The sequence below is a fragment of the Nicotiana tomentosiformis genome, chromosome 1 (genome assembly GCF_000390325.3).
Source record: "Nicotiana tomentosiformis chromosome 1, ASM39032v3, whole genome shotgun sequence".
In the NCBI taxonomy this organism is placed as follows: Eukaryota; Viridiplantae; Streptophyta; class Magnoliopsida; order Solanales; family Solanaceae; genus Nicotiana; species Nicotiana tomentosiformis.
In genome coordinates this window covers 144,592,692-144,608,803 of record NC_090812.1, presented here as the reverse complement: position 1 = coordinate 144,608,803, position 16,112 = coordinate 144,592,692, and the positions used below count along the sequence as shown (strand labels likewise).

Genomic DNA, 16,112 nt, shown 5'->3' with positions numbered 1-16,112 from the left:
TTGTATTGTTATAATATATTGTATCGTTTGTTGAATATAATATTTGGATAAATTGTATCCGTTGCCATTGTTTCATGATGTCACGTACCCGTAATATGAAGAATAAACTTCAATATTACAAAGAAAAATTGTGGTAGAGAGTAGAATTATTATACAAAAAGGTAGGATAAAGGATAATTTAATAATAATATAGGGTAAGATAAGAGAAAAAGACAAAGTAACGACACGATCACACCAAATCAGTCGTTACATAAAATAGTATTTTTTGTCGTTACGTAACGACAGATTTAACGATACGATACAATAAAATTTAAATAACAATCAAAATAAATATTATATTTAAAGTAACAATACGATACAATACAATAAGTAACGACCATCCAAACAAGCTGTTAATGTTTGTTTGCTTTTCGTAAACAAATATTTTTTAAACAAAAAACATATACTTTAAATTATATAATATGGACTAATTTTTAATACAACAAATCAAGTATTCAAAAAGAATTAATTTCGTAACTAAATCTCTACATAAGTAATATGTGCATAACTTAATTCTTGCATAATTAATACCTATATAGCTTTATCCCTACATAACTATACTCCTTCTAGTCCATTTTAATTATTTTTTTTTATCTTTTTGTGATTCACAATATTTGATTCTTTCGAATATCAAGAAGGAATTAACTTTCTTTTTTCAAAGTTGTCTTGGAGTAAAGAGTCTAGAAGTATTTATTATATTTTTAATGAATAAATTATGATTATGTGATGAATTTTATTATTAATTAATAGTAAAAGGTGAGTTTTCTTAATATATGTAAAAATAATCGAAAAATTAATTAAAGTAAATAGGAAAGAGGAGTAATTATTGTATAAAAAATATGCCTTGCCTTTCTTTTCCAAAACATACCCACGTTTTTATAATGCAAAACACTCCCAATTCCCAAGATATTTGACAGTTTGTTATGTCCACAAAATGTCCAAAACAATTTTCTCTCTTATCAAATCATAGTACAACTCTTTCAGTGTTATGTACAACCACTTAAAGGCATCTCTTGCCTCCCCAACTGCACTATATTAGCCCTCCTCTCCCCTTTCTCTGGAGCATCAAGAACAATGGGTTTCAATCCAAGAATCCAACTGGGTATTCTCCTACTACTACTCTTATCCCTATACGCTTCTGCCAACAAAACAACAGTATACGAAATCCTCACAAAATACAGCCTTCCTAAAGGGCTTTTACCAGACTCTGTAAAATCTTACTCTCTTTCCAAAGATGGCGACTTTGAAATTGAACTAGAGAAGCCTTGTTATGTGGAGTTTGAATACTTAGTTTATTATGCTGAGAAGATTACTGGGAAGCTAAGTATTGGGTCAATTACTGACTTAGACGGAATCCAAGTAAAAAGATTCTTTCTTTGGTTAAATGTGAATGAGATCCGAGTGGATTTGCCCTCATCTGGTAGTATTTACTTTCAAGTTGGGATCATTAACAAGAAGCTTGATATGAATCAGTTTGAGACTGTTCATAGTTGCCGTGACAATGCTTTGGCTTTGTGTGGAGGTTCTCTTAGACAGGTTCTTCAGGTGATTTTCAAATTTCATTCGTGTTTGATTGATTATTTTTCTTCAATTGTATAGCTCCCTCCATCCAATTTTATGTGTAGCTGTTTGATTGGGCACAATAGTTTTAAAGTTAAAGTGTTTCTAAATATCGAGATGTGTCATTTGTTTTGGACAGGCGATATTGAAACTAATGTGATTAAAATTAAGTTTTCTCTGCGATTGACAACCACTTATATTGTGATTGAATTTGGCCACTTACATTTTTTGGTTCTCGCATATGTCAATGTGGTTTGTGAGAACTAAGTGCTAATTTCTCTTCATTAAGAGAATTTATTGTGCGAAACGTGAGCTTTAGAAAATTGTTGTCTTACATGTCCAAGACTTGCAGGTTTTGGCATGATTTTGTGTATATGGTTTCATATTGTAGACCTAAAAGTGGAACTTAAAAATCACAATTCACAACGAAGCAGGAGATTCCTAGAATAGAAATTAGGATCTGTAGTGGAACTAAGGAAAAGGAAAATTTGGGCTTTGGGGGTTTGGCAACGTTATCGTTACCCCACAATATCTTCTCCATTATGGGCAAATTAAACATTGCAAATTGAAAATTGATTTCTTCTTCACAAAGTTGTTGAGCATTAAGTCTTTAGTTGAGAAAATCCTGATTAAAATTTACATGTTAGTTTCATTTGTGCCAAACCATGCGATTGATTAATTTTCAATGTTAGGTGGTAATTAGTGCTGTAGTGTCTAGTTAATTTCTTTGTTCAGCGGTATTGATTTATTCTCCATGAATGCTCTTGTTTTTGCAGTTGTTGCAAGCCTTTCTTTTATTAGAGAAATAATGTCCCCTTTGCAACTCTATATTGTGGTTATCGTGCTGAGTTAGTTCTATATTATTCACCTAGCAAGATTTGGAGAAATATTTTCCTCTAGATTTTTGTTTTACTCTTGGTTTACTCATTGTTTCTCTCCTTGTCTTTCTGACTTGCTTTAGCAGAGCTCCAATTCTACTGCGCAAACATACGTGATAACAAAAGATAAAGAAGGAATAATAGAATTTCCTGTCCTGATGCTTCCTATTTCTCTAAGTTTACTCGTTGTTTCTGTTTTATTTCTCTCGATTTACAACTTGCCTTGACAGAATGCCAATTTTCTGAGAAATTTATAGAAAAGAAAGGGCAAGTAAGTAACGACACAGGCTGTTTTCTTTAGCTAATTTAACTAAAGAGAAAAGTGATGGTAGCTTTCCTACAGAACTACTGTTTGTCTGGTTGGACGAAGACATTGTTCAACACTATTATAAAAGTGGCAGACTTTTTTCCAGCTAATTTTGTGTCAAATGACTTTTTGGAGGATACCATTGTTTGAAGTTTCTTAGATATGAGAATCTCTACAATAGGTCATCATTCTGTTTTAATGTCAGTCAACGCCAACGGTGCTTTTATTCACTGCAAAAGAAGCTGGCTGTTATACTGATGAAATTACTCTCTTAAGCATAGTATTTCCAAATAGCCTATATGACGAGTGATGAGATCAAAGGAAATGCATAGGTAGGATTAAGATTCCTTTTTATATATTAAAGTACATCGGATTAAGATTGAAAAGAGATGTACTTGAAAAGAAGCAATGAAACTTGATCAAGAGTTGCAGCGTCTAGTCTTTAGTTCCAAAAAAACGTTGCAAGCTTATAATAAAAGGCAAGGAGCTTGGCTAATGGTATTCTTGCATGTTTTTAAGCCCAAGTTTTCAGCTGATTTTGATCTTAACTTATCTATTATTGCCCAAATGAGCTAATTTAGTTCTAGAAATTAGGTCAACCAAAATAAACAAAATTTTGGAGATTTTCTAGCTTCTACTGCCCTCCACCCACTTCTTCTCCATCTCTGCAATTTCTCATACCTATGCCAACCCCCCGGAATCTGTTAATCATTCTCCCCATGTTATTGATCCCTAGCGGTTCACAAGGGGGCTGGTGTCTCTGGTCTGCTGGGGTTCGCAATGGGATGTTTGTGAGGTTACTGAGAGTTCGGTAGCTGGAGCAGTTGAAGACAGTGATGGAGGGCTGTAAAAGCTAGTGGAACTTTTGAATTTCTGCTTAATCTAATTGACTCTTTAACCAGAGGACTAAGTTGTTTTTTTTTTCTTTTTCTTTTTTACTTTTCTAATAAGGTGATGGTACTTGATGAGATTTGTCTTTTCAAAGCTCTATCAACTTTGCTGTAGTAGTGCTTGCTTGTGAGACGACTAATCCTCGGCTTCAAGGTTCCAAATCTTAGGTCATGTGCAGCAATTTTTGTTCATCCCATTAAACCATTTTCTCAAGAGCTTTAACCTTTCAAAACAATCGTACTGTGATTTAGAAAGGCTCCTAGGTGTTATGACTTGCAACAACCAAAGGTTTGTGACTAGTAATTGCACTTTATAGAATTGATTGTGCTGTAATTGTCTTGGTTCTGTTTACTGCTTCAGTCATTGTCTATCTGACGGTTAGGTGAAAACCTCTTTCGTCACTTGATAACGCCTTAATAGCGAACGTGACAATTAGAATACAATTAAAATTGCTACTTTTGCCTTCATTTCTTTCTGTGTACCCCCTGTGGAGTTACACTGCTATCTACTTTGTCTAGTACATGTAGAACTCTAAGATGAGCTCTGTTTGGTTGATATTTTGCTCTTCCACTTCTTTTCCCTGTATGTTGAAAAGAGAAAAAAGAAGACCATTATACTGGTCTGTGATGTTGCTTGAATCCTATGAAGAAGCCGCCAAACACTTTTTGGAGGATCCGACACGAGTCAGGCGGCATTTTTGGAGGATCCGGCAACATATAGCTGGGTTGAACTTGATCTTCTGGTCAGTTTTGATATTTCAAACTGATTGATCTCTCATTTTTTTCCAGCTTCCGGACCCTGTCGATGATATGCCGATGCTTATTACAGAGTAGATGCGATCTAGTATACATCTCGAGCCAAAAGTTGCAGCAGCCAGAGATATCATTTGCTTGGTTTCTTTTGGAATCAGGGTCATCAAGACTGCATGTACTAGATGTATGATCAAGTAAATTAAGATTCCACGAATGTATCATGTTTAATGAGTTTTTCAATTATATAGTTCTGATAAATACTTATTTCTCACACCTCCTCCCCCTCCTCCTGCCTTGTTTCTGCTGCTTTCGGGCAAGCGAGGACGAAAAGAAGCAGAGCTAGACAAAGAAGAAAATGGATAAAACCCAGTGTTGGAGTTGAATTTCAAATAGAATTTGGATGGTCAAGAGCAATAACATCATAGGAAGTTAACAGCTCCTCTCTGTTATTTCTTAATATTGCTGCTACAATGCTAGCTAACTTAATATTTGGAATGAGTCTACAACTCATTGATTACTCGTGATTCAAAAAGGAAGTTGATTTTATACAAACTTTATAAATAACCAATCTATTAATAGCACCATGATCCATGATTTTGCATTGATGAAAATTTGAAATGGTTAACTGACCGCAATACCGCCTCCTCCTCCGCATGACGTAAGATTGCACTGAGGTTCCAAAATTTGAGTTAGCTTCAAATAGAAAAGGATAGCCTATTGCACTAAGCTCCCGCTATGTACGGGATCCGGACAATTGCTGGACCATAAGGGTTTACTGTATGTAGCTTTACCCTGCATTTCTGCTTAGTGCATTAAATTTAACATTGTGCTTATTTTTTGAAAGAAATTTTGTTTTCTAGTAAATAAAATTTTGCACAAAGTTTTCACATTAAAAAGCAATCATTCATTATATTTTAAAATATGTTCTATTCACAAATTTTATAGTCAGTTTCTTGCACTGAAACAAACAAATCCTGCTCGGGGGCGCTCAAGGGTATTTGAGGCCTAAGGCGAAAGTCAAATGTGAGGCTTAAGTATTTAAATTTAAAAAAAAAAATTAAATGATATGTATGGAGTAAAATTAATGAAATACCAAATAAAAATAATACTAGAAAGATATTACCCGGATTCAGGAAGTTTGAAGAATGAAAACTTTGAGTCCAAAATATCTAGTTGGTTCTTGTCTACTTCAAAATTCTTGATGTAAATCTTGAAAACTATACTATATTTTTTATAAAGCAATAGAAGTATAGAATTATTGAAATCTTAAAAATATTATTGAACACTTAACTAATAAATTTTTGGAGAAAGAAGTGAAAAATAAAATTTTGGAGAAAGAAAAAAATATTGGAGAAAGAATTCAAGAAGGTGAGCAAGAATAAAGAGAAAGGAAGAAGATATTGGAATATGAAGAATAAGATTGAAACATAGGAAAAGAAGGAGTAAAAAACGGAATTATTAAATGAACTCAAATTGAAAATTATTCATCTATCATTTTTAAGTAAGTCAAATTTTTACTTTATTTACTCTAAAAGGTTTTCTTTCCATTTATATGAAAAACACAAAAGTACTACTACATATATTTTTTTAAATACCTATAAAATATATATTATTTTTGAAAATTGGGGCATGCACATGCCTTACACACCGGACTCGTACTGTTAGAGCCGGCTTTGATCCTGCTTGCAAGTTCCTTAAAGGCAGAACCAATATGGAAACTTAAAGCTGGCTATATACCTATAATAAGAAAGTGTATTTCTTTGTGGCTTCAAATATCCAAGAAAATGCCTTTCACGCATGAAGAAACATCGATAACTAATTTTTCTAACTTCTTTCCTCTTTGCTTTACTTTTTTCCATGAAAATCTGATGCTTTAAAGCCAAAAACAACCCCTTAAACAGTTAAACTCTTCACCTCTTATCTATCTTTCCTACTATATATAGCCATTTTCACTGGCTAGCAATCCATCAATCAAGAAAGTTTTTGCCCAAATTTTTTAGAATAATCTTCAAATGGACCATCGACAAAAGGTTTCTTCCAACTCGAAGAATTTGGAAAAAGATGGTAAGAAAAGAGAGAGAAAAGAAGCAGAGACGCGGTTCGTGGTGGAGGATGTGAACAAGTTGGCTGATGATTTTATCAAAAATTTCAGGAAGCAACTTAAGTTTGAAAGAGAAGAATCATTTAAGCGTTTCCAAGAGATGATTAGAAGAGGAACGTGGGACTGATGTTTGTTCAATTATTTTTCATGATGTATGTTGATAGTTTATATTCTTTCTGTTATTTCAATGGATTCTCTAGTTTTTTTTTTTTTATATATTTATTATATTGGTGATAAGTTCGAGGAATAAAGTTGTTAACTATTACAAATGAGAGTATATTTATGTGACACTGGGAAATGATTTCCAAGATGAGAGTTTGTGAGTTTAATACTTATGAAAAATCTATCTATTACAAAGGAAGTATCCAACTTTTAGTTTGTAAAAAATTGATATATGTTAACCAGAACGTAAATCCAATACTTTGCGCTCTTGGAAGGAAATTCTTTGAATTGTAATGCAACAACCCATAACTGAATTTTTCAAGATATACAGAGCTTCAACAAGAAAGAAGGAGGAGATCAAGATACTATATAACTTAGAGGTTAACCAACAATAAACACCATACCCAGTGTAATCTCACATAATAAGGTCCGGGGAGGGTAGTGTGTACGCAAATCTTACCCCTACCCTTGTGGAGGTAGAGAGGTTGTTTTCAATAGACCATCGGCTCAAAACTTAGGCTAACCATATTTCAATCATTCAATGAGACTTCCACCCAATCTTATGAAATACAAATCTTGAAATCAAGAGAGGAGGAAAAAGTAAGAAGCATAGGTTCCAACTATATTTCATGATCAATGACCAAACTATATTCACAAAAAGGGTATCTAAGACTAGAAGCTATTGGTACAAGACTACAGGCCAAAAGGATGTACAAACATGTAGCAGTCTGATCTCTTTGAGAATGTTTCTGAATAGCCCATTTTTACCATAGAAATTCATGCATGAGCCATTAATGAAGAATCACAACCCCCTTCTCTTTCGAGGCTACTGTGAGCCAATAGGAACAATTCCAGAAGACATCCATCTACAATTGAAGCCACGCACTAGCTGCAGAGGACTGGAAGGAAGAAATTCTCACGAATAAGATATAAGACTCAAACTTATCGTATACAACTTTTATTCACGACACGTCTCAGCCCTTTTCCTTATAGCTCTTCGCTCTATCTATTGGTGTTAAGAGGCTAAGAGACTTCTAGAGAAAGGGTACCATTTTCAGGTCGCTGCCGAAGGTCATTGGGGAGTGCAAAAGAACAGAATTATTTGCTTCATAACCAACACAGGAGCATGTCGATGATGTCAAAAGTGCTTATGGGAAAATCTTGTTCTTGAGACCTATGTTAATTGTACTCTCCGAAAATGTAGCCGGGTGCGTGTTGAATCCTCCAAAAGTAGTCCATGTTTGCAGGATCCGACATAGGTGCAGCAGCATTTTCGAGAGTCCATGCAACATAGCTTGAGATTAGAGAAGTTGAAGTAACTCTCAGTTTCTCGTCAAGGATGAGTGGCTAAGATCGCCAATGCTCAAGCTTGTAAGACCTGACAGTGCACAATATGACTCTTCAACCCTGCTCGTCCTGCGATGCTTGACCATAAATTTGTGAACAAAGTTCTGAAGTGACCTTTGCCAGCAATGTTCTCCCAAAGATGCGGGTTAGTTTCCACTCGCTTATCAGGATTTTTCACATCAACTATGCTGATGCTCATGTTGTTACGAATTATACAAAGTTTACCATTAAGTGGAACCAGAGCGGCAGCCTCCAAAGCACGAGAGCTTCCAAGGTGGAGCTTGCTATCAATAAATCTGATCCATGAATTCGTAGACTCATCATATACTCTAAGTTTACACCCATCAGGACAGTCCAAAGCCAATAGACGACCATCCATCGAGATGCTCGGGTTGCGCCAACCAGCAGCCATCCTGTTGTTGACTGGGCTCCACGCATTGATATCAGGGTTATAAGCTTCACTGAGAACTTCTCTGCGGGATCCCAGCCCTTTTACGAACCACTTCCCATCATATACTACCCCAATAAAGGGCACCATCGCTGTGCTCATATCAGCTATAAAACTCCAGCGCTTCCGGTTGGGGTCATAAACTTCAGCTGAACGGAGGGTCCTCTGTATTCCTTCACACTCTCCACCAGCGACATAAAGACAATTATTAATTACACAAGAGCCAAAGAAATGGCGTTTGCGGAGCATGTCTGGTGCCCTGTGCCATCTATTTGTTCGAGCATTGTAAAAGATTACCCGCCGCATAGACCCCTTGATTGGATCTTTTCCTCCAATCAAATAAAGATGGCAACCGCTAAGAACAGCGCAACCAAATCCAAGGGCTTCACTATAATCCCCTGGAACGGGTGGAAGTGGCTGCCAAAGTTGGTAAGTTGGGTCAAATGCATGCCATGAAATCCGCCCATCACGATCTCTTTTTACAACGTACACCCACTCTTCAGCCATTCCAAGACTCTTCCTTTGAGAGTAAAAGAAGTTACCCGCAAGAAGGCGATACCACCTTTTGCAAACTAGACGGAGCTTGCTATGTTCAGCACGAGGAACACGCACTAAACAAGCAATTGCAAGATCATCAGGTAGGCCAGGCAGAAGAGGCGGCTGCACTCTTGACCTCTCCCTCCGAGAGTTTTTAGTCTTGTGTGCATGAGAACTAATGTCTGACTGGATGCAAAGTTTTGATCCTGGGACAAATTTTCTTGCCCCTGCGACTGTCTTTAACCCTGAATCAACATTGCAATAGCATGACACAGAATCAACCTGCAATTTGTTTGCCAATTAGGAAATGAAGGTTTATTCCGTTTCTCTAACAACCAGAAAAATGTAGCATGGGAAGTGCGTTTTCTACACTAACACCCCAACACTAACACCCAAACAATAACAACAACGAATTATAATCTTAGCTATTAGCACAAAAATCGAGATAGAAAAAGTTAAGGACATGTTTTTCAATCTGATTATTGAGACGCTAAAAAGCCTGAGCAAGGTATATACACCAGAGTTCAAAAACTGAAGAACATAATTTTACTAGCTTAAAGCTTTTTCATATAAGCTCTGCCAGATAATACAGCAGAACTTTTTTTTCTGGTCTTCTTCTGTTTATATCTTTTTTGGGAGGGGGTGTAAAGATTAGAGTCTTATTAATCGTTACTCGATAAATAGATCAACAGAGCACAAGACCACCTTATATGCTTATAATAGCAAGGTACTAAATGATCTCCCTGCCAAATGATGCAGCCAAAAGCCGGTTTTCCACATATATAACTAACTAAACAATCTCCCTCCCAACAGCCTTTGTTAACAGAGAGAGAAAGAAAGTCTAGTGGCCCTTAATACTCAACGTGATACCACAATGAGAAGTGGAACACTTAAAAAATCATACTTTTGGAAGCTAAGTGAGAGGAAGTCTATATTTCACTTATAGATAGTATTTTAGACAACTAGCACCCCCAAAACAATTTATTGCAATACGACGATACCTAACCAATGTTAACCATATGACTTTTGGCACCTTCAATGCATACTAGAGCTAGGTAGCCTAAACTATCCACCCATGCTCTACATTTTTGAAGCTTCCAACTGTGGAAAAAGCTAACTGCCAAAAGTCAGCTCAGATACTAACCGCATTAAAATAGCTAGTTTGATGACAAACTATGTCCTGATTAAAGGTAATTACACGTGATGTTTCTTGATCAGCAGAGCGCGTTATGTTACCCTTTGTAAATCTAATATTTGTTCCTCCAGCATAGCTCCAGTTATGTGTAAGGCATCTTCATCACAGTACCAGTATGAATAAAAGGAGTGCACCTGACATAAAGGAAACTTCGATAAAGTTGCTAGATATAGCAGCTGCAGCCCTCAGAATGGTGAGCACCAATATTAGAGAGTACCTCATTTTTACTGAACACTCCTTTTTCTTCACTCAGTTGTTGGTTTAATTGCTTTTACCTTCAACTTTTCCCGGTCTCTCAGGCTTATATGTTTTCTCATCGTTAGCTTCCCTCATTTAACCATCACTTTTTGCAGCTATTTCTGATAAACGAATTACCACCTCATTCCCTAAAGAGTACTCAATGTGCTACTTATCCACAATCAATCTCCCCAAAAACCATAGTACTTTTATTATCCATACATACATCAATGCTTTGTGCCCACATAAGGTAAGCTACGATTTAGTCCATCTGAAAAAATGGCCTACTCTCTGATCCCGTGTAAATGGCATTGTACTACACACCTTATGGCTTCATATACAGCAGCATTTTATGAATCCTAAAGGAAAAAAAATTCAAAATGCAGACATATGAATCTAAATAGATTAAGACCAAATATACTACATACATAGCATACGATTCATTTAGATTCTCCATCAAAGTCAAGGTCAGCTAAAAGCAAGAAGTTTGAGTTAAGGAGCAAGGCTGGCTGATATCATGTGGATGTTTATTCTTAAGCATATTCATCTGTTTACTGCCACGAATTTGATATTCTGGCAACTATCCTTGCACTCAACGATATGGCCTAGTGGTCAATGAAGTGGATGAAAATCATGAGATATCACGTTGAAAAGCCCTCCCAGCTGGGGAAAAAGAAATTGGGTGATTTCTTTCCATTGCCGAAGTCATGGTGGACAGAGTTACCCGATACTTGTATTGGTAGAGGTAGCAAGTAGCCATTGGATTAGACAGGGTTTGTGCAAGAAGGCCGGAACACCACCATTATTAAAGAAGAAAAAAAAAGAATATTCTGGCAACTATCGTCGCCATACTGTGTGAAATTTTCCAAAACAATTGGCAAAATAAGAGCTGCCTAAAGTGAATAGCAAAATTCTAACCAATCTTAAATATCCTTTTTAGGCAAAAAAATCTGGACTTCATTGTCAAAATAGGTAAGAATGGAGTATTTGCAGAAAATGTAAACCCCAAAAGTCAATGTTGAAAAACGACCTTAGGTGAATTCTAAGGAAAAATGTTGATGATTCAGCAGCAATTTTATGCTAATCAAAGCCCAAAATACCAAATTCAAACAAAGAAACTAACAGTAAAAATTAAGGCATAAAGATAATGAGCACTCACCAGTGGAGCTTGAACTCGAAAACCCCTTTGTGCATTTGAAGACCTTTCAATTGTTTGGTCCATTTTTGTACTGAAAGTTTCATCAACAGATATTCTTGACAGGATCCAGAATTAAAAGAATCAAGATTTCACCCCTCTAAGACTCAGATCAAGACCTTTCTGATCCAAAATTCACAAATATATAATTTATCTCTCAAATTCTACTTAAAGATTGAATTAAAAAATGCAACAAACCATAGTTCAAAAGAAGACCTTTTTGGTGTCTCCTTTTTTACTTTATACACTTCAAATGCAAACAAGAAACAAATATACAAAAAGTGCTTATAACCACCCAAGGCTATAGTGGTCAAGTGGGCAGAGAATTATGAGGTTTTTTTGTAGAGACGAAAAATATTTTAAAAAAAATCATATTATAAATTTGAACCACAGCAACTTCAGAAGGTGAGCAGTATCTTTCACTCTCTCTCTCTAATTAAACACTACCCTTCTTATTATGAGCAAACATAAACTGAAGATTACAGCTACACAAATTGTCTTTTACCTACTTAAATTTTCTTTGCAGATTTTGGTATCAGTTACATTATTGTAGTAATCTTCGATAATTTGAGACAATCATTCAGTTCTTGCCAAAGGACAAAAAGTTTACCAGACATTTTTAGTGGTCGCATTTAATTTATTGGGTCAAATCCAAACCGTTCTGTCTTAGTTTTTGTGTGTGTGAAAGAGAAAGACATGCCAGTTTGTGGCGCGGAAGCCGGGGATGTTACAGTTAAAAAAATGACACTCGTAGGAATATACCTTTCACCAACCCTAATATATTATTCCATCTGTCTTAATTATGTGGTATTTTTTTGTTTTTCCAAAGTTAATTTGATTAATTTTTATAGTTAAATTCGATTAGATCCATTTAATATTTAAAATTTAAATTTAAATATTTTAAAACTATACGAAAAGTACTATAAATTATAATTTTTTCAGGTCAAATATAAGGAAAATATTATATTTTAAAATATTAGTCAAAGTTTATACTATCGAGATATAAAAAGTATCACATAAATTGAGATGAAAAAAATAATAAAATACTTTTAAAACTTTGATTTGTTTAAAGTCTTTTGCGTGGCGATTTCCTTTTTTAATGTTAGTTAGTAATATGTTGTACCTGAAACGTTTTCTTAGGTCATCTCCGACCCTTGCCTCAATTTTCTTCTCCAAAATGGAGTAAAGTTACTCCAATCATTACTCTATTTTTTATTCCAAAAAGGAAGATTCAATTTTATATTCTCCTCTCTCTTCAATATTATATTATTATCATTTATTTAAATTTTATTTTCTTGTTTCTATTAAAAAATTCTATATTTTTTCTTTTTTACATATTCATCACATATAACTTAATATAAAATTATTTTATACCATAAATTTTTAAATAATATAATTTGTAGGCAAAGATTATAGATTATATATATTAACGGATAATTCAAATAAAAGTAAAACTATTGAGATACAATATAATTAAATACATATTACATTATGGTAAAATTCAGATTAAAGATTACATAAATATTTAACTTTCACCTCTAGTATGCTCCCATAAATGATCTATTAATGCATTACGAAGTGCAAAATGAGTATCTTTGTCCTTAATTTTTTTTTTGTGTCGAGCTAAAAATTGCTTAAATCGATGATTTTCATCTACTACCATTTCTACCGTTGGAGGTGGACATTCCCAATAAAATTAACTTATAATTTTACATAAAAATAATAAATGCACGAAAAATTACTTTATCAAAATTATATGCCAAAGTTAAGATGTAAAATTAATATTATAAAGATATTACTTAAACATAATTAGGTATATATAAAGAGTTAAATAATAAAAATAATAATAAAGTAAGAATGAATAGTAATGGAGGAGATGAATAATGTCACTACTATTCATCCCCCATTTTTGGGGCAAAAATGGGAGGGCATTGGAGTCACATTTTGGCAAAAATAGACTACATTACGGAGAAATAGAGGAGGGTTGGAGATGCCCTTAAGGAAGAACATCAATGTTGTCCTTGTATTATCTAATATGAAGATATTTTAAGATTAGTTAGGTTTTTTGGTTTAATGTGCAATTAGAAAAAAAAACCATGTTTGCCCTCGAGTCCTAACATAGCTTTAACTTGAAAGTAATTTAAAGGGTATATTTGGTACGAAAGAAAATATTTTTTAAATATTTCATATTTAGTTGGCTTAAATATTATGAAAAATATTTTTCTAATAAACTTATTTTCTATTATCCTCTATTGAAGAAAAATAACTTCCTTAACAAGAGGAAGGAAAATATTATTTAACTCTCTTTCAACATTCCCCACCCTTATTGGAATCCTCTGGCCCACACCCTTGCCTCATCGGGCCTCCAGACCTAGACCTACTACCTTGCACCTCGACCTCACCCAACCCACCCCCAACACCCCTCGCCCACCTTCAAACCCCATGCCCCCGCCGCCTCCTTCTCCCTAGCAAACTTCCCACCTTCCAACTCCTTATTGGTTTGATTCGAGTTGTGATTCATAGTTTTGATGTTGTTTGATATGATTTGAGGCCTCGAGAAGGTCCGCGTTATGTTATGGAACTTGTTGGTAGGTTTTGACGAGGTCCGCTTATGTTAAGTTCGAATTTCCAAATGAGCCAGTTATTGAGTGAAAGGGTGATGATGTAGTCCCGAAGGATAGGTTTATTTCTTACCTTAAGGCCACGAAAATGATCAACAAGGGGTGTATTTACCATTTGGTCCGGGTTACGGACACCGATGCTGAGGCACCTACACTTGAGTCCGTACCTATTGTGAATGAATTTTCGGGAGTCTTTTCGGATGAACTCCCTGGGATCCCACCAGATAGGGAGATTGATTTTAGGATTGATGTGATACCAGACACGCATCCTATATCTATTCCACCCTACAGAATGGCACCGGCAGAATTGAAGGAGCTAAAGGAAAAATTAAGAGATTTATTAGAAAAAGGTTTCATCTGGCCGAGTGTGTCGCCTTGGGGCGCACCGGTCCTTTTTGTAAGGAAGAAATATGGGTCACTGAGAATGTGTATTGACTATCGGCAGCTTAACAAGGTCACAATCAAGAATAAGTACCCATTGCCAAGGATAGATGACTTGTTTGATTAATTGCAAGGTACCGGGTACTTCTCCAAGATTGATTTAAGATCTGGGTATCACCAATTGAAAATCAAGGAGGAGGATATTTCGAAAATAGCTTTTAGGACTAGATATGTGAATTTTGAATTTCTGGTGATGTCTTTTGGGCTAACAAATGCCCCAACAACCTTCATAGATCTTATGAATCGAGTCTTCAACCTTTTCTTAACTCCTTTGTGATAGTGTTTATCAACGATATCCTTGTATATTCACGCAATCGAGAGGACCATGCCGATCATCTCAGGGTAGTTCTGCAAACCCTATATCAGCACAAGTTATATGCAAAGTTTTTGAAGTGTGAATGTTGGCTTAAATCTTTCATATTCTTGGGTCATGTAGTCTCTAGTGAAGGGATTATGGTTGATCCTCAGAAGATTGCGGCTGTGAAGAATTGGCCGAGCCCTATAACTCCAACAGAGATTCACAGTTTCTTAGGCTTAGCTGGGTATTACAGAAAATTTGTGGAGGGGTTTTCTACCCTTGCCTCTTCGTTGACTAAATTGACTCAGAAGGCAGTTAAGTTCCAATGGTCATATGCTTGTGAAAGGAGTTTCAGGGAGCTGAAATCAAGATTAACTACGACACCAGTATTGACCTTACCAGAGGGTGCAGATGGATTTGTGGTATATTGTGATGCTTCAAGAATTTGGCTTGGGTGTGTATTAATGCAACATGGCAAGGTGATAGCTTATGCTTCTAGGCAACTCAAGAATCATGAAAAGAACTATCCAATACATGATTTAGAACTTACGGCGGTGGTATTTGCATTGAAAATTTGACGTCATTATTTATATGGGGTCCATGTGAATATATTCACGGACCATAAGAGCCTTCAATATATTTTCAAACAGAAAGAATTGAACCTGAGGCAGAAAAGATGGCTTGGGTTACTCAAGGATTATGACATTGATATTTTATACCATCCAGGGAAGGCTAATGTTGTGACAGATGCTCTTAGCCGAAAATATATGGGTAGTTTAGCACACTTGGAGGCATATCAAAGGCCATTGGCCAAGGAAGTTCATAGATTAGCTAGTTTGGGAGTTCGTCTTGCGGACTCTAGCGAAGGAGGGGGTAATTTTGCAAAATAGTCTGAATCATCACTTGTTGTGGAAGTCAAGGAGAAACAATACAACGATCCATTGTTGGCACAATTGAAAGAGGGGATTCATAAACATAAGACCATGGCCCTTTCTCTTGGTATGGGTGATGGTACACTAAGGTACCAAGGGCCTCTATGTGTTCCAAATATAGATGGTCTCCGGGAGAGAATCATGACCGAGGCTCACACTTCTAGGTATTCC

The 16,112-nt window shown here is 35.5% G+C and overlaps 2 protein-coding genes across 2 annotated transcripts; one reads left to right on the top strand and one right to left on the bottom strand.

Annotated features, from left to right (window-relative positions):
* The first annotated feature begins 911 nt into the window (after positions 1-911).
* LOC104117175 (uncharacterized protein At5g01610-like) lies at positions 912-4,698 on the top strand. The gene is made up of 2 exons (XM_009628213.4): positions 912-1,584; positions 4,464-4,698. Exons 1-2 carry the CDS (start codon positions 1,114-1,116, stop codon positions 4,506-4,508), a joined length of 516 nt encoding a protein of 171 aa, XP_009626508.1. The 5' UTR covers positions 912-1,113; the 3' UTR covers positions 4,509-4,698.
* A 2,030-nt stretch (positions 4,699-6,728) lies between these two features.
* Positions 6,729-12,204, bottom strand: LOC104117096 (F-box/kelch-repeat protein At1g55270-like). The gene is made up of 2 exons (XM_009628117.4): positions 11,614-12,204; positions 6,729-9,304 (listed from the first exon to the last, which is right to left on the bottom strand). The coding sequence occupies exons 1-2, from the start codon at positions 11,674-11,676 to the stop codon at positions 8,054-8,056; spliced, it is 1,314 nt and encodes a 437-aa protein (XP_009626412.1). The 5' UTR covers positions 11,677-12,204; the 3' UTR covers positions 6,729-8,053.
* Between the last annotated feature and the right edge of the window lie 3,908 nt (positions 12,205-16,112).